The sequence below is a fragment of the Lepidochelys kempii genome, chromosome 7, assembly GCF_965140285.1.
Source record: "Lepidochelys kempii isolate rLepKem1 chromosome 7, rLepKem1.hap1, whole genome shotgun sequence".
NCBI classification, from domain to species: Eukaryota; Metazoa; Chordata; order Testudines; family Cheloniidae; genus Lepidochelys; species Lepidochelys kempii.
In genome coordinates, this window is record NC_136386.1 from 15,160,614 (window position 1) to 15,179,519 (window position 18,906).

An 18,906-nucleotide genomic window follows, 5' to 3' on the forward strand; every position below is an offset into this window, starting at 1 on the left:
CACTTACCACAATTCATTAATGCAGCATTTAGACAATTTTCTGAAAGACTGACTGCATGAGTTAGACTAACCCCCAGGCAAGTTTAATTTATGCAGCTGCTAACACAATCATACACTGACTTAGCTGCAATACAGAGAGACTTTTTGTAAGGACAAACTATTGTTGCAGAAATTCTTCAAGCTCTTAGCAATAATAGTCTACCCTTTAACAGCAAACACTCAAACCTATTAGTGCCAGGTGACTTTTTCTGTGTGAAGGTGCTTTGGTTTTTACCTTTCAATTTATATTTGCTGGGACAAATGAAAGATAAACGGCACCCTTCATTAAAAGGCTTCTTTTTTCTCTTAGGAGGGAAATTTTTAATACCTGTGGCTTGGTAGCTGGCAATAGCAGTTAATATTTTTTTAATTCTTTGTCATTATACCAACCTATTCGTACACATTTTGTATATACTGCTCTTTTGTTGACTTAAATGCACACACACACAACATCACTTGCACAGCTAAATAGTTTCCAAGGCCAGTCAGTTACTGTGTGTGCTATCACCTCAGACATCTTTGCAGCCGGTAGCAGAACTAAATTTCAGGATCTTTTGCTCCTCCCACAAAATAACCAACACCTACATAGGCCCTACCATTGCAATCTCTGTTCCCTTATTAATATTAGGGCTTTTATACTCTGCAGGACACTACTATAGGGCAATATATTCACTATCTGAGCAGTTTCCACATTCCATCCTGACTGGGCAATAAATAACACACACACACACACACACACACAAACTAGTACATTGAACCCAAATTAAGTCTCTCCAAGGTACCTTATATAGTCCAATGTAATAATGGGAATGCTTCCCCTGCACTACAGTTTGCTAGCCCTGCTCAGAGGCCAGTTTTGGAATTGCTTATTGATACACAAACATGAGCTTTTAGGCACCTGGGTACTGATGCTTCCATGCAGAGCAGCTCTGCTTCCCATAAGAAAATCATTCCTACCTAAACCTATCATGCAGCAGATCAGTTCCCCCCCCCTCTTCCCTTGCAAACCCTGCAAAGTGCCCTTTGTGATTATGGAGTGGCAGGAGCATTGGACAGCTGAATGGTTTTATTTATTTATTAAAAACATTGAGAGGGGAAGGTGGAAGTATGGTGAAAGAGACTGAAAACTATTCGACTATCCACAAGGCCTACTCCTATTTTTGTGTTTTCCCTTCCCTGGGACCACCAGTTGTATAATAAATACTGCAGGGCTTTCAAAATTAAAACATTTTAGACAAATCTGATAGCTGGGGAACTACTGTATACAGCATGCAGCTACTGAGAAAAATCCTAGGTGTGGGGTTGTTTTTATTTTTTTTTTTTAAAGTCACACAATATTGACCTAACCTGGCAAAATGCTTAGCCCATCCTAGTTACCACTGACAACCAGTGGTTAGGATAGGGGGTAGTACAGAAGAGCTCAGCTCCGCTTTCTGACAGCTGTCAGGAATGGCTCCCCATCCACTTTCCATCTATTTTAACAATTGCCCTCTGCCTAATGAAGTTCAGTTGAGGATGCTCTCCACCTGCAAAAAGACACTCTCACTGTGTTTCATATTCAGCCCTAACTGAAGACAGTTCTTGGCCTCACTTATGTTGAACAGAATATTTCAAGTGGTGTCTTCACTATTATTGTTTTCCTAACTTGGTTTCTCTTCCAGCATATCCATTTTCAAATGAGAGTTCTCTAGGTATGTTGTCTCCATGTTTTCATGGGGGAGACTTAAGTGATGAATCTGCCAGTTCCTTCCAAGTTTGACAATGCACTTTTGAAAATCAAGAGAGGACTAACATTAAGCAGGCTTTGCCTTCAGCTGAATACTTTTTGTTCTGATTTCTTAGGACTGTGCACATAATAGATTATTTTCTTATGAGAAATTTAAATGTAATATTACTGAAAATCACCCCCTGGAATCTCTCCTTCCATTTGGCCATTTATAACAAACTTCCTTCTTGCAGCTTTTGAGTGCCTTGCAGAATTATGCTACTTCCAACAGGTAGTCTAAAATTGGCATTAGTTGCCTTCATCACTTGCACTAGAGAAGGAATCTCTTGTTTCATTTTATTTTCTTCGTTTTTTTCCAAACTTATTTTTTTCTATTATGGTTGGAAACACCATAGCTAGCAAAAAATAAAAAGGGGAAGGGGATGGGGATGGGTTTACACCTTATTCTGAAGGGAGGGAATTCACCTCCAAGGTGACTCCAGCTCCTGCTCCCACTCAGAGTGAGATGAGTGGGAGCAGGATTTTCAAAAGCACCTAATTAACATGCACAAGTCCCACTGAAAATCAGTCACATACGTACATAATTCTGTAGCGTATAGCACCATAGAGTCCCATCACAATGAACAGCAAACACATAAGTTACTGGCCAGCAATCTTCCTCCATGTTTTGTGGTCTTCACATAGCCTTGAAGCATGCCACACTGCATTCCCATCCAGTCAGCTACACCTGAACCACACTCACCACTGCCTCTGCCCCTGGCACCAATCCTTGCAAAACTTGCTTCAGCAATCTTCCTCTCAACCCACATGTCCCACAAAATCAAGTTTTCTTTCTCTCATCTTGATGTCTGGTATCACTCCAGTTAGACTGTAAGTTCAAGCAATTACCTCTGCGTTAGTCGTGTGCAACATATAACTAACACTCAGCAATTGCATTTCAGTTCAAGGCTCTTAATGTCTTCTTTCTTTAGTGTTCATGTCTCGCGTGCATATAGCAAGACACTGAAGACAAGAGACTGCAGCAATTTAATTTTATACTTCATGGCAACACCTTTTGCTTCACCAAATATGTCACTAGAGTAGCAGGCACAAGTCCAATTCTATGTCAGATCTTTAAGTGATGTTTAGCATCCCTTGTAGTTATACAACCCAGGTATTTGAAGTGCTCAATGCCTTCTGAGATTTAGGTAGAAATATCTTTGCCTTTTTGTCAGCCTGAGATGTCACCATTGTCTTTAAAAAGACAAGGTGGATGAGATCTTTTATTGGATCAACTTCTGCTGGTGAAAGACAAGCTTTTGAGCTCCACAGAGCACTTCAGGTCAGGTCAGGTCAGAGCATCACACTTAAATACAAGGTGGAACAGATTGTTTACCATAAATAGTTAACTCATGCCCTACAGGATCATTCAAGGTTATCTACTTATGCTAAACAATCTGCATAGTTTAAAATCTTGTTTTTCACCAACAGAAGTCGGTCCAATAAAAGATAAAACCTCACCCACCTTCTCTCTCATATGCTGGGACCAGCATGGCTAAAACAACACTGTCTTTTTGTGGGATAGCCTTAGACCAAAAGTCTCTGCATCTACCACTAATTTTTCAAACTATTTTTGCACTTTTTTTTTCTTGCCACAATCCAGTCAGATCAATATCATCAGAGAAGCCCTGATGACTAATTTTTCCTCCACTAAGGATACACCCTCCTTTAGGTTTCCATCCGTGACTTTTTAAAGATTTCTTCAACATCAGTTGAAGAGGGTTAATAATAGCATGCAGCCCTGCCTGACACCTATCCTTAAGTCAAATCCTAGAATATCAGGGTTGGAAGGGATCTCAGGAGGTCATCTAGTCAACTACTTTGCTCATGCCCCATAAAAACCAAAGCAGTTCTGCTTCCTCGGAGATTTTGTATCAACCTTATTATATTTTCACCAACTCCAGCCAACCACAGGATTGCTCAAAGGTTTATGTCATATGCTGTCAAAACGCCTTAGCAGAAGTCACAAAGCCATGGACCATTTTCTCATCATTCCCCAGTGCTTTCTCACACAGCAAATACAGACTGAATATTTGCTCTATACCTTTTGGCAGGGTCTAAATCCAGCTTGTTTTTGCACTTAGGCACAATTCTCTTCCGAGTGATGCGCGGCAGTATTTTGCTAGGGTGTGTCAATAGGATTGTATGGTAATTTCCTTTTTATGAATAGGAACCATCAGGGACTATATCCAAGTCTTGGGCCATCTTACAGACTCCCTAATCACATTAAAAATGTTATGATATGCCAGGATGAGTGTGTCTCCATCACTTTTAATTAGTGCTGCTTATGTATTATCCACTCCAGGGGCTTTATTGCTTTTCAGTGTCTGTACAGCTTCCTCAATGTCTTCAATCATAGCGGGAGCTTCTCATATATCTCTCTTCTGCCATGTTCACGTCCAATGTAGAGTTAATTTTGCTCATATTATATAGTTATCAGCAATATTTACCCCAAGAGTTTGGTGAAACAGTATTTTTCCTACAAGGAAAACTTTTGAAAAGAGTCTTGATGGTTTGATAGGTCTTCTTTGCAACAAATGCTACTAGGGAGTTCTGTGTATCAGTGCACGGTTATTCAAACCAGTCTTTTTTTGCCACTTTAATGAGTCCCTCTCTTTCTCATGTCATACAGGAATATTGCTTTTTGCAGATTCATCTCTCTTCCTTTTTGCTCTTAACTGCCTTTGTTGATCAAACAGCTCTATAATCTTCTCTGTGATCCAAGACTGGCAATGGGAAATGGATTGTAGGAGTTCATCCACAGTTGCTATAATGCTGCAAAGGATAGAGCACAATATCTGATCTATGTTACCTGTGCAGAGGTCAGCAGCTTTTAGCCTTTGTTCAATCATCTTCTTAAATTCCACTTGTTTGTTGCTGGTCCCAATATAGGCACCTGATGGGATTTTCAAAATGACTAAATTTTACCCTAATTCTGCTCCCGCATTGAACTACCTTTTGAAAATCCCTTCCAAAGCTTCTAGCTTCCTTATCTATATTTTCACCAACTATTTGTTTCATGGAGTTGACAACAAGAATAGGTACACAAACATTTGACAAACAAGGATTTATGTGAATACAGAGCCACTCTAAAATCCATTGTGAGGCACATAAGAGCCCAATCTTGCTGAGTAACTGCAGCTTCCATTGTAGTCACTGGGAGCTGAAAGCTAGCACATCATGGGATTGAACCTATTTTGAAAAGATCAGTAAAGAGGTTTGTTTGCCTAGAGCAGTTTTTAAAAACAACCCCTATGATAGTTTCCCTGTATTAGGCGGGGGAAGTCATGCAGAAATGCCATGCTGGTGTGTGACAGAGTTCTTCTCTGCAGTCCCTCTCCATGGGCAGTACAGTTAGGGGACATGGAATCAAGCTGCAGGAGTGAACAGTACATCTGCCATTCTGTAGCTCAAGAAACTTAAAACACTCTCTGCAGAGTCACCATAAGGACCCCAACTGCAAACAATAATTATCAAAAAGAAAAGGAGTACTTGTGGCACCTTAGAGACTAACCAATTTATTTGAGCATGAGCTTTCGTGAGCTACAGCTCACTTCACTCTGAAACCAATAATTATCAAGCAGATGCAAAGCCATGCTATGCCAAGCCTACAGGTAGCACCCATCATATGGTATCTAGGCATGATTGGTTGTGTGAAACACTAAGGGAAATCATACATGGATATAAAGCAGTAGAATAAAAGCAGAGTTTCCATTCATATTTATCTGTATTCCAGATGCTTTGCTTTTTCCGTAATTACTGGCTCCTTGTTAAGCTCATCAAAGTGGCAGCTTTGGTTTTAGTTTTCAAACTCCTATGATTTGCTGTCTTTCCCCCCTCTGCTGATTTACACACTGTCATTCGCACAAGCATTAAAATGGGCTAGGGCATCTGAAGCCAATCAGAATTTGCTTTTTGATTACATTGGATTTTCATTTATAGCTTCATCCACGCTGCCCTAGGGCTGGATGAGATTGGAGCCAATAATGTGCAAGTCATTTATAAAGAACAGTTTTCAGTGGGAAGAAAAGAAAATTAAATCTATCTGCAGTAGAAAATAACTTACATAGAGAAGAGAAAAAGTGTCACAGTTAACTTCTAAGGCCATATATCCACAATGTTTAGAAACCAACACTAAAGTAAACTCAGTAAAATCAGAAATGTACCCTTGCACAATATGGGCTATAAATGTAATGTACAAATGATGGGATATAAGCATTAAACGAACAAAAGGATTACCGGTAGATTTGCAGTTTATTCAAAATTCCGGTGTACTTAACACTTTATCAAAAGCTAATGACGTCTTTATAGGTAAAATTTTAGATCTATATGATACATGTAGCCAAAGTGGGGGTAAACCAATCATTTGGCATGAATAATTGTTATGCTCTTTTTCTGCTTGTGGATATTCCATGAGAAGATTTAAATTTCCTTAAATAAATTTAAATAATCAACAAATATCCTTGGATTGGGTTTGTTTGTTTGTTTTACTCTTTGAATCAGACATGTATATTTGAGCTGTACTGCTTACTTGTGATTAGTAATGCTCTTGTTTCCTGACTGGACAAGCAAGCTAGTAGTATTGGTTCAAATATTGATGCCTGTGACCTTGACATTCACTTTTTCTGAGCATTTTTGCTTGTAAGTACCTTTGCTTGAATGTTCACAGGAAATCCCACAGAAGTGATGCAAGAACATGGCAGAAACAAATTCATTTAAACATTCAAATTAATATTAGTAACTATTTTTGGTATTTAAATTGTAATTTAAGCCATTAATTCAATTGTTTCAGATAGCAAATAGATTAATTTTACACTGAAATAATATGAGTGCTGTTCTGACAGACTTTCCCTCAATATGTCAGAGTTCATTTCTGAAAGACTGAGAAAACAGTCCTTTAAGTTAGAATTCTGGAGCTCTCCCATACCTTCTGCAAATAGGCTGTCACTGCCTGCCAGAATCTGATCACCAACATCCCCCTTCCCTAAAAGAGTGTAAAGCAAAAACTGGTACATCTCAAGCACTACTGTTTTAAGTTAGAGTATTCACTTTGGAGTCATTCTATCAAGAGTTAAATAAAAACATTTGAAGCTTATCTGAATCATGAACTTGATACCATTCACCACAGAAATATTCTACTTCTAGATGACTTTTTGACCTTTATTTCCCCATCCAACAGCTATCTTCCTAATAAACGGATACAGGTTGGAGCTTCCCCTTCATTCCCTCCTCCTATGATTAAAAAGTAATCTCTCTCCTTGGGTTGGAAACTCAAGCTTTGTAACCCATTGTTTGCCTCTCACTTCAATTGTATAGTATATGCTATAGAAGGGACTCCACAGGAGGGAACACTTGGAACAGAATTACCTCGTCTGGGGATCTGGTTTGGCGCACACTGCCAACTGCAGTTCTTTCTAAAATCCACCCACGCTTGGCCTATAGCATACCAATGCTGCGGAGTTAGAGTGGACAGGTTTCTGTGTAGTCAAAAGTGGGTGCTTAATCTCAAATTACTGCTTTCCGTATCAATACCCTTTCTCTGCATCCACATAAACTGTTACTGGATGAGAATACTGGGCTCCCAGGAAAGCTTTGAATCTTAATTACATTACTGAATCCTCATTTTAGTGGAATATGCGGCAAAAAAATATTAAAAACTGAAAATGGGGAATTAAGTGAATCATCTATGGAGGCAACAGTCAGGGACATCAGTTGCCCCCCAACTTCCATTGGGTATTATTGGAACACTCAACTTTTATCAGAGAAGCTACCATTAGAGCCTGGAATGACCTCAGTTTATGTTAAATCCTACATCAGCGTCTGATAAGGGAACCTCCTAGTCTATTAACCCCTGGAAAATCTCACCTACTTCTGGACTACAAAAAGAGAGAGCGTCAGCTCTATAGGATCTTGTTAATATAGGCCACAAAATAAAAAATTAAAAGAGCCACTAATAAATCCCAAGAGTGGAAATAACATCCTCAGGTGTTCATCCCTAGCCAAGATCCAGCTCCTTTGTGTATACTATTCCTAGTATAAGACCATCCTTTGAAAAGAAATTATTAAATATAATTGTGCCGTTATTTAAAAAGGAAACTGAGTGGTAAGAGGGGACAAGTTAGGATCTTTCCCTGGATTGTTGAAGAGCAATATATGGTTCCTTTAAAGCAACAGTTAAAATTCATTGAAACAAGGGGGAGCTCATACCATACCAACCAGAAACTGGAAGAGTTCTTTCTGTGCTATTAGTAGCATTAACCAAAAAAGGCGTGGGGGGGAGGGGCGGGGGAGAGTTCTTTCTCTGACCTTAGCAAGGAAGGAGCTGTGCTCCCCTTTTTACTTTAATACCTGCCTTAATGTTTCAGATTGTTCCCTTTACTCAAATACTGTGCCCAATTTTGGTCACCAATGAGTAGAAAGGATGTAGAGAAACTGGAAAGGATCCAGAGGCAAGCAACACAGATGATCAGAGCGATGGAATACAAGTCCCATGAGCAAAGGCTGAAGGAACTGGGTATATTTAGTTTGGAAAAGAGAAGATTAAGGAGGGATATGAGAGCAGTCTTCAGATAGCTGAAAGGCTGCCACAAAAAAAATGGAGAAAAGTTCTTTTTTGCCACAGAGAGCAGGACAAGAGGCAGTGGATTCAAACTACAGTTTAGCAGATTTAGATTAAATCTCAGGAGAAGCTTCCTAACTGTAAGAACAGTAGGAAAATGGAACAGACTGCCTCAGGAAGTTGTGGAAGCTTCTTCACTGAAGGTTTTCAAAAGGAGGCTGTATAGTCATCTGCCTTGAATGGGTTAGACACAACAAATCCTGCATTTTGGCAGGGGGTTAGAATAGATGACCCTTGCGGTGCCTTCTAACACTATGATTCTATAATGTGAAAGTATTTAGGTAGCACAGCCATAAGGACTCCATTTGTTCTAAGACTTGTTACCAACAAGTGATCCAATAGCCTTCTTTAGTACTTGATCTGCAACGGGGATGTGCTTCTCCTCCACCTGGTGTGTGGTAATTTTGCCCTGAAAGTTCGATCCTGGTTGAATTCCAGAAAAGGGATATTTGTCATGTAATAGAATAATACTTAGAACATTCTTCCCTGCTTTTGGATAAAGGTGGAAGTGGTGGGGTGGTGGAAGAAGGATGTAGAATAGAAGGGATTTTGAGAGGGAGTTTTGCGAGGGAGTTGACAGGAGCAGTGTCTGTGTGGGGGGCTTAACATTCCGTAAACTTCTTTAAGCTTAAAGCCAAAAATACCCCCCGATTAAAAGAAAACAACAAAGGAACAAGCTTCATGAGTAAAAAGAGAATGCAGGCAGAAGTCCAGCAACAAAATGGGGGTAGGCAGGTGGTATATGTGTGCATTTGGTGCAAGGAGCTCCTGGTCCTGAGAGACCGTGTATGGACTTTGGAGAGCCAGGGTGGCTGAGCTGGAGGAGCTAAGGGAGACAGAGAGGTACATAGATAAGACTTGTCAGGACACAGTAGAACTGTCCCACCCCCGGTCTGACAGCTTCTGTGCTGTTGAGGAGGATGAAAGCCTCAGGAAAGGAGAACATCCAACTGGAGCAGAGGGAAATGATCCCATAGTTGTTCCAGATGATGTTGTGGTATCCTCTCGCATCCTTGCAGGGAGGGAACTCCAGTTATTAGGAAGAGACAGGTATTAGTAATGGGCAATTCGATCATTAGAAACATAGATAGCTGGGTTTGCGATAACCGGGAGAACCGCATGGTGACTTGCCTGCCTGCTGCGAAGGTTGCAGATCTCTTGAGACATCTAGATAGGCTCATGTGTAATGCTGGGGAGGAGCCAGTGGTCGTGGTACATGTAGGTACCAGTGACATAGGGAAGGATAGGAGAGGGGTCCTGGAGGTCAAATTTAGGCTGCTAGGTAAGAGATTGAAGTCCAGGACCTCCATGGTAGCATTCTCTGAAATGCTTCCAGTTTCACACACAGTTAGACAAGCAGAACTGCAGGGTCTCAATGCGTGGATGAGACGATGGTGTAGGGAGGAGGGGTTTAGATTTATTAGGAACTGGGGAAACTTTTGGGAAAGAGGGAGCCTATACAGGAAGGAAGGGCTCCACCTAAACCAAAATGGAACCAGATTGCTGGCACTTAGTTTAAAAACTGCTCTACGTCATTTTTAATTTTAATGGCTGGGGAAAGCTGACAGATGCGGAGGAGCACGTGGTTCGGACCGTGCTTAGGGAAGGCTCGATAAATGGAGATTCCCTATGTCCTAATAAGGAGGAGAGGATGGAAGATGATAAAGTACAGGAAGGATGTGATGAGAAACAGTCGAAAGAAAAAAAGTCCCATTCAATTAAACATGTAATAGCAGACATCTAAAAAGTGACAAGTTTTTAAAGTGCTTATATACCAACACTAGAAGTCTAAATAGTAAGATGGGCTAACTAGAGTGCCTCATATTAAATGAGGATATTGATATAATAGGCATCACAGAAACTTCGTGGAATGAGGATAATCAATGGGACACAGTAATACCAGGGTACAAAATATATTGGAAGACAGAACAGGTTGTGCTGGTGGGGGAGTGGCATTATGTGGGAAAAAAGCGTAGAATCAAATGAAGTAAAAATCTTAAATGAACCAAACTCTACCATAAAATCTCTATGGATAGTAATTCCAGGCTTAAGTAATAACAATATAGCAGTAGGAATATATTACAGACCACCTGACCAGGATGATGATATTGACTGTGAAATGCACAGGGAGATTAGAAAGGCTATTAAAATAAAAAAACTCAATAATAATGGGGGATTTGAATTATCCCCATATTGACTGGAAGGGATGCAGAGAGAAAGTTTCTTGACACCTTAAATGAAATGCTTCTCGGAGCAGCTAGTTCTGGAACCCACAAGAGGAAAGGTAATTCTTGATTTGGTCTTAAGTGGAGCACAGGATCAGGTCCAAGAGGTGACTATAGCTGGACCGCTTGGTAATAGTGACAATAATATAATTAAATTTAACATCCCTGTGGCGGGGAAAACAACACAATGGCCCAACACTGTAGCATTTAATTTCAGAAAAGGGAACCACACAAAAATGAGGAGGTTAGTTAAACAAAAATTAAAAGGTACAGCACCAAAAGCAAAATCCCTGCAAGCTGCATGGAAACTTTTTAAAGACACCATAATAGAGGCTCAACTTAAAATGTATCCCCCAAATTAAAAAAAAAATCATAAGAGAAACAAAAAAGAGCCACTATGGCTAAACAACAAAGTAAAAGAAGCAGTGAGAGGCAAAAAGGTATCCTTTTAAAAAGTGGAAATTAAATCCTAATAAGAAAAATAGAAAGAGCATAAACTCTGGCAAATGAAGTGTAAACATATAATTGGAAGGCCAAAAAAGAATTTGAAGAACAGCTAGCCAAAGACTCAAAAAGTAAGAGCAAATTTTTTTTAAAGTACATCAGAAACAGGAAGCCTGCGAAACTGGGGCCACTGGATGATTGAGGTGCTAAAAAGAGCACTCAAGGACAATAAGGCCATTGCAGAGAAACCAAATGAATTCTTTGCATCAGTCTTCACAGCTGAGGTTGTGAGGAAGATTCCCAAACCTTAGCCATTCTTTTTAGGTGACAAATCCGAGGAACTGTCCCAGATTGAGGTGTCAGAGGAATGTTTTGGAACAAACAGATAAACTAAACAGTAATAAGCCACCAGGATTGTATTCACCCAAGAGTTCTGAAGGAACTCAAATGTGAAACTGCAGGACTACTAACTGTTATCTGTAACCTATCATTTAAATCAGCTTCTGTACCAAATGACTGGAGGATAGCTAATGTGACACCAATTTTTTAAAAGGGCTCCAGAGATGACCTCAGCAATTACAGGTCGGTAAGCCTGACTTCAGTAGCGGTTGAAACTATAGTAAAGAACAAAATTGTCAGACACATAGATTAACATAATTTGTTGGGGAAGAGTCAACATGGTTTTTGTAAAGAGAAATCATGCCTCACCAATCTACTAGAATTCTTTGAGGGGGTCAGGTCAACAGGCATGTGGACCAAGGGGGATCCAATGGATATAGTGTATTTAAGATTTTCAGAAAGCCTTTGACAAGGTTCCTCACCAAAGGCTCTTAAGCAAAGTAAGCAGTCATGGGATAAGAGGGAAGGTTCTCTCATGGATCGGTAACTGATTAAAGGATAGGACACAAAGGGTAGGAATAAATGGTCAGTTTTCAGAATGGAGAGGTAAATAGTGGTGTCCGCCAGCCGTCTGTACTGGGCCCAGTCCTATTCAGCAGATTCATAAATGATCTGGAAAAAGGGGTAAAAAGTGAGGTGGCAAAAATTGCAGATGATACAAAACTATTCAAAATAGTTAAGTCCCAGACAGACTGCGAAGAGCTACAAAAAAGGATCTCTCAAAACTGGGTGACTGGGCAACAAAATGGCAGATGAAATTCAATGTTGATAAATGCCAAGTAATACACATTGGAAAACATAATCCCAATTACATATATAAAATGATGGGGTCTAAATTAGCTGTTACCACTCAAGAAAGAAATCTTGGAGTCATTGTGGATAGTTCTCTGAAAACATCGACTCAGTGTGCAGTGGCAGTCAAAAAAGTGAACAGAATGCTGGGAATCATTAAGAAAGGGATAGATAATAACACAGAAAATATCATATTGTCTCTATATAAATCATTGGTATGCCCACATCTTGAATACTGCATGCAGATGTGGTCACCCCATCTCAAAAAGGATACATTAGAATTGGAAGAGGTTCAGAAAAGGGCAACAAAAATTATTAGGAGTATGGAACAGCTACTGTATGAGCAGAGATTAATAAGACTGGGACTTTAGCTTGGAAAAGAGATGACTAAGGCGGGATATGAGAGAGGTCTATAAGATCATGACTAGTGTGGAGAAAGTAAATAAGGAAGTGTTATTTACTCCTTCTCATAACACAAGAACTAGGGGCCACCAAATGAAATTAATAGGCAGCAGCTTTAAAAGAAACAAAAGGAAGTATTCACAAAAAGCACAGTCAACCTGTGGAACTCTTTGAAGATGTTGTGAAGGCCAAGACAATAACAGGGTTCAAAAAATAACTAGATAAGTTCATGGAGGATAGGTCCCTCAATGGCTATTAGCCATGATGGACAGGGATGATGTCCCTAGCCCTGTTTGCCAGAAGCTGGGAATGTGCGACAGGGGATGGCTCACTTGATGATTACCTGTTTTGTTCATTCCCTCTGGGGCACCTGGCATTAGCCACTGTCAAAAGACTGGATACGGGGCTAGATGGACCTTTAGTCTGACCCAGTGTGGCCACTGTTATGTTCTAATGGATATTTCTGAAAACCATTATCTGGTTTGTTTATATTGTGGCAGATTCTAGGGGCCTTTACTAGGTTGAGGCCCCATTGTAATGTGCAGAGCACAAACACAGAAAATGGCATTCCTTGACCCAAAGAGCTTACAGTCTAAGAAATCTTACTAAAGATTACAATCTAACAGTTTTACTAAAGAATGGCATACTATTTCTCCATTTCCATTTGCCCTTTATTTCAGATATAGTAGGGTCTATACCTGCTTTCTAAGTAAAGGTAATTAAGATAAGTACATTTAATTGGGAGTTCTCCCATCCACAAGTGCCCTGGAGTATGATTTCCCCAAGCATCCTTGGTTCAGGTGAACATTGTCATAATCCTTATAGCATGAGCCTGACCATCTCCTAGTAAATGCCAAGAGGACGAATCTTGATGCCCTGACTCAGTTTTGCCCCATTCCTTACTCAGGTCTCATTGATTTCAATAACTATAACTAACTTACGTGGTAGACAGTGTCAATACCTTTCAATGTGTTTAAGAAACTTGATCTGACAATAGCAGCATGCTCAAAATGCCAATGAGTAGCGAGCCTAGGTGTATCTGAAATTCCCACCTTAAACACCACGAGAGAAAAGGAGTCTATGTGATAGCATCATTGCCACTGTAACACTATCGGTCTCTGAAGAGCTGAAAATAAACTGTACTCTGAAACTTTACTAAGGAACCTCAAGACATTGGCATGGTTTGGTGCTACCGTAGAATCTAACAGTAAAAGTCTCCCTCCTACCACCAAGATTGGGGTTATATAGTGTTGTACGTAATACTAAACTTTGATTGCACACACACTCAAAACTACATTCACAATATACAGAGGAAATTATCTATCACTAAGTTTGCATATACAAAACATTCCATTATAGTGTTTTGGTTTGGGTTTTTTTAGAAAACAAACATCAAGAAAAAAGAAAAGGAGGACTTGTGGCACCTTAGAGACTAACCAATTTATTTGAGCATGAGCTTTCGTGAGCTACAGCTCACTTCATCGGATGCATACCGTAGAAACTGCAGAAGACGACATATACACACAGAGACCATGAAACAATACCCCCTCCCACCCACTGTCCTGCTGGTAATAGCTTATCTAAAGTGATCATCAAGTTGGGCCACTTCCAGCACAAATCCAGGTTTTCTCACCCTCCGCCCCCCCCACACAAACTCACTCATCCTGCCCATCCAAAGGTCACTTACAGTTGGCAAGCTTTGCATAGTAATTAGAAAATGCTGTGAATACTGTACCCACATACGTGCAATGCAATGCAAACAGCTACATTTAGGAGATTGCTTATCAAATACCGGGATCAGACAAAGCCCTCACAGAAGTTGAGTGGGAATGGTTTCTGGGTAATGACTGCAATATTAGGTTCCACAGTTTATAGGCAGTAGCGATGAAGACAATCTGGAGTGGAGATTGCTTCCAGCAAGAGGGAGAAACCTCTCTCAATAAGAGAATGAAGATATCAAGCAGGAGGTCTTTTGTAAAGATCTATATGTAAGATACTGACAAAGTATCTTGTCATTGGATACCGACATTGGATTCATACCTGAATTCATTCGAGTACAACTGCCTACTTCTGCTACTAGCTAACGGAATTCCTTCTTTAGCTCATGTGATCTGCAATGGGATGCTACAGTTTCTGGATTCAAATTCTGAAAGTCCATCGGGGAGGGTGTTCCATATATATTTAAATGAGCCTTTTCATTAACAGAAACACATGTTCATAATCCATTCATTGTTTAAATATCATACTGGAAATTTGTATATTAAACTTATTTTCCAGCCTAACTTGTCGTTTATCAGTTTTGTTTAACCTCCTTTTTGTACACCAAATCTATTTGTATTTCTTATGCAAATTTGGAGTTTCTGATATACAAGGGTCTGACCTGCAAAATTTTCATTTGAATTTGACTCCCTAGATAAAATCCAATCACTATTGTTTTGAGTATAGTTATATCCTAAACCAGTAGACCCCATTCTCTGGAACTGGTGAGATCAACCCAGGATGATGGAAGTCTTGGAAGATTTTTCCAATGATCAGTTGAAATTTGAAGAGAACATCTTGCTAGATTTCAGTGCCATTGAACCTGAAATATTACATTGGGTTGGCCTTGAGCCCAAAAGTGAACACTAGCCTTAAATCTAATCGATAGCAAGTTCAGAACACTGATTTCCCTGGCCTACCACCAGTTGGAAACACATTTTAGTGGGTTTCAATATCTTTAGTGTTTTGCAAGAAAAACAAGACAACATGCTTCAACAACATTACATTTTCAGTTAGTCTTTTTGTGATGTATTTGTAAATTAAATGTTTTGTTTTCTAGTGGTTACATATGTGTTAATGTTCAGACAGCTAGAAATATCAGAAATAGTTCTAATTTGAATCAACTGTAGAAAAGAGCTTCTACCGTACGTAAGTGGAATTTTCATTTAAGGAATTTGGAAATTAAAAGGGTTCTTATTTTAAATAACTTTATCTAGAGAAGGAAGAAATGAAAGGAATGTACAAAAATGTATATGGAATGAACATAACATCTGTCCTAATCTGCTTTTCAGGAACCTCTCCAGACACTGATTTCGGTTAACCAACTCACGCAGCAGAGCTTTGTACAAGCACTCGGAACAAAGGAGAAAAGTGAAGAGATTCTGAAAAGCATCTTCCATATTCTGAATGTCCAAAAGTTTCAACCTAAACTTTAAATTTTTACTTTTTTTTTTTCTTGATACTGATTTATATATTCAATCTTTTGCTATTTTAAGGGGTTAGGCAGTTGAACTTACTAGCAAACCAACATGGCTAGGATTAGATTGGTTTTAATAGCTTGCCTGTTGGTGCTAGAATTGCTAATGAATTCAGTAACTGAGCCTTCCATACAGAATAATGAATGCCCACAGCTTTGTGTATGTGAAATCAGGCCATGGTTTACACCACAGTCGACCTACAGAGAAGCTACAACAGTTGATTGCAATGACCTTCGTTTAACAAAAATCCCCAGCAATCTTTCCAGTGACACTCAAGTTCTTCTCTTACAAAGCAACAACATTGCAAAGACCACAGCTGAACTCCAACAGCTTTTCAATTTAACAGAGTTAGATTTTTCACAGAATAATTTTACTAGTATCAAAGATGTGGGGCTCTCAAATCTGACTCAGCTTACTACTTTACATCTGGAGGAAAACCAGATAACAGAGATGACTGACTACTGCTTGCAGGATCTTTGCAATCTTCAGGAACTATATATAAACCATAACCAGATTCGTAGCATCTCTGCAAATGCATTCTCTGGCCTGAGGAACCTTTTAAGACTTCATCTTAACTCTAACAAATTAAAGGTTATTGACAGTCGTTGGTTTGATTCTACTCCTAACTTGGAGATCCTTATGATTGGGGAAAATCCAGTGATTGGAATACTAGATATGAACTTCAAGCCACTCTCAAATTTAAGAAGTCTGGTTTTGGCAGGTATGTACCTCACTGATATTCCTGGAAATGCATTAGTAGGCTTGGATAGTCTTGAAAGTCTTTCCTTTTATGATAACAAATTGGTCAAGGTTCCTCAGCTTGCTCTTGAGAAAGTTCCAAATTTAAAATTCCTTGACCTCAACAAAAACCCAATTCACAAAATCCAAGAAGGTGACTTTAAAAATATGCTGCGGTTGAAAGAACTTGGAATCAATAATATGGGAGAACTAGTTTCTGTTGATAGGTATGCACTAGACAACCTACCTGAACTGACAAAGCTTGAAGCTACCAACAATCCAAAGTTGTCTTATATACATCGTTTAGCATTTCGTAATGTTCCTGCTCTCGAAAGCCTGATGCTGAACAACAATGCTTTGAATGCAGTCTACCAAAAGACAGTGGAATCCCTTCCAAATCTGCGTGAGATCAGTATTCACAGTAATCCACTCAGATGTGACTGTGTCATTCACTGGATCAACTCAAACAAAACCAATATCCGTTTTATGGAGCCTCTATCAATGTTTTGTGCTATGCCACCAGAATACAGAGGACAACAGGTGAAAGAAGTGTTAATACAGGATTCAAGTGAACAATGTCTTCCAATGATTTCCCATGACACTTTTCCAAATCATTTGAATTTGGACATTGGCATGACAGTGTTTCTAGATTGTCGAGCCATGGCAGAACCCGAACCAGAAATTTATTGGGTAACTCCACTTGGAAATAAAATAACAGTTGAAAGTCTCTCAGACAAGTACAAGCTGAGTAGTGAAGGTACCCTGGAAATCTCGAATATTCAGATTGAAGACTCTGGAAGATATACATGTGTTGCTCAGAATATAGAAGGGGCTGACACAAGAGTAGCTACTATAAGAGTGAATGGAACTCTTTTGGATGGTACACAAGTGCTGAAAATATATGTCAAGCAAGCTGAATCTCACTCTATATTAGTTTCTTGGAAGGTTAATTCCAATGTCATGACCTCCAATTTAAAATGGTCATCAGCCACTATGAAGATTGATAACCCTCACATTACATACACTGCGAGGGTCCCAGTTGATGTACATGAATATAACCTCACTCATTTGCAGCCATCCACAGATTACGAGGTCTGTCTAACTGTATCAAATATCCATCAGCAAACTCAAAAGTCTTGTGTTAACGTTACAACAAAAAATGCAGCTTTTGCCCTTGACATTTCCGACCAAGAAACCAGTACCGCCCTTGCAGCTGTAATGGGTTCAATGTTTGCTGTGATCAGCCTTGCCTCCATCTCTGTTTATATTGCTAAAAGGTTTAAGAGAAAAAACTACCACCATTCGTTGAAAAAGTATATGCAAAAGACCTCTTCAATCCCACTGAATGAGCTCTATCCGCCACTTATTAATCTCTGGGAAGGTGACAGTGAAAAAGACAAAGATGGTTCTGCAGAGACCAAGCCAACCCAAGTCGACACATCCAGAAGCTATTACATGTGGTAACTCAGAGGATATTCTGCTTCTGGTAGTAAGGAGCACAAAGGCTTTTTTGCTTTATTCTGCAAAAATGAAAAGTTGAAGACATTTGTATTTTTTTGACTTTGCTAGTTTGTGGCAGAGTGGTGAGGACAGGTGGATATTTCAGAATTTTTTAGTATAGCGTATCGCAATTGTTTGACACAAATGGCAGCTTCACCTAGCTTCCAATTTCTTTTTTTTAGTTGTGCTAAACTTAATGCTGTTCTAACTACAGTACTGAATAAAATTAATGACAGGCTGGGGTTACCTTGTGATTCACAACTAGCAAAGCCCCTTTCTTCTGAGGCCATCAGTAGAGAGTACAGTATCCTGCAACAGCTAACATACAGTTTTGAAATGGCATTGAACCAGTTTTGTAACACTCTGGTCTGAAGACTCAAACTGAGAAAAGAAGACTAGATCTTCAGTGATGTTAGTTGACTGTACTGTAATGTTGTATCAACTGATTTGAATGTTTTTGACTTTAAACAATGACTTTTTTCTTTTTTGTAATAGTTGAAAAGGCTTAGGTAAACCTAACAGGCAATAGAAATATGTACATCTGATTTTTTTTCAAATGTAACAAACTAAATGTTAATTATCTTATTCTTTTTATTATATTTAGTAGACACTTTTAAAGAATACTAGCCTTTTGTTGTGCTTAATCCACCAACACATGGTGTATAATGAAGGCAAAACTATAATAAATTACAGTTTTGTTCCGATTTTTTTTAAAACAGTCACAATAATGTATTGTTTTTAGTTGTC

The 18,906-nt window shown here is 39.3% G+C and overlaps 1 protein-coding gene across 3 annotated transcripts in view; it reads left to right on the forward strand.

The window, feature by feature from the left end:
- Positions 1–18,906, forward strand: part of LRRN1 (leucine rich repeat neuronal 1) — a 58,338-nt gene that overhangs the window by 18,315 nt on the left and 21,117 nt on the right. For 2 of the 3 annotated variants that reach the window (XM_073351165.2, XM_073351164.2), the window contains one exon: positions 15,736–18,744. The exons of the other annotated variant lie outside the window; for it this stretch is intronic. In XM_073351165.2, coding sequence (XP_073207266.1) covers positions 15,973–18,123 — 2,151 coding nt within the window. In that variant the 5' untranslated portion in view covers positions 15,736–15,972 and the 3' untranslated portion in view covers positions 18,124–18,744. Of the gene's footprint in view, positions 1–15,735; positions 18,745–18,906 lie in introns of those variants that run through there. 3 annotated transcript variants of the gene reach the window in all.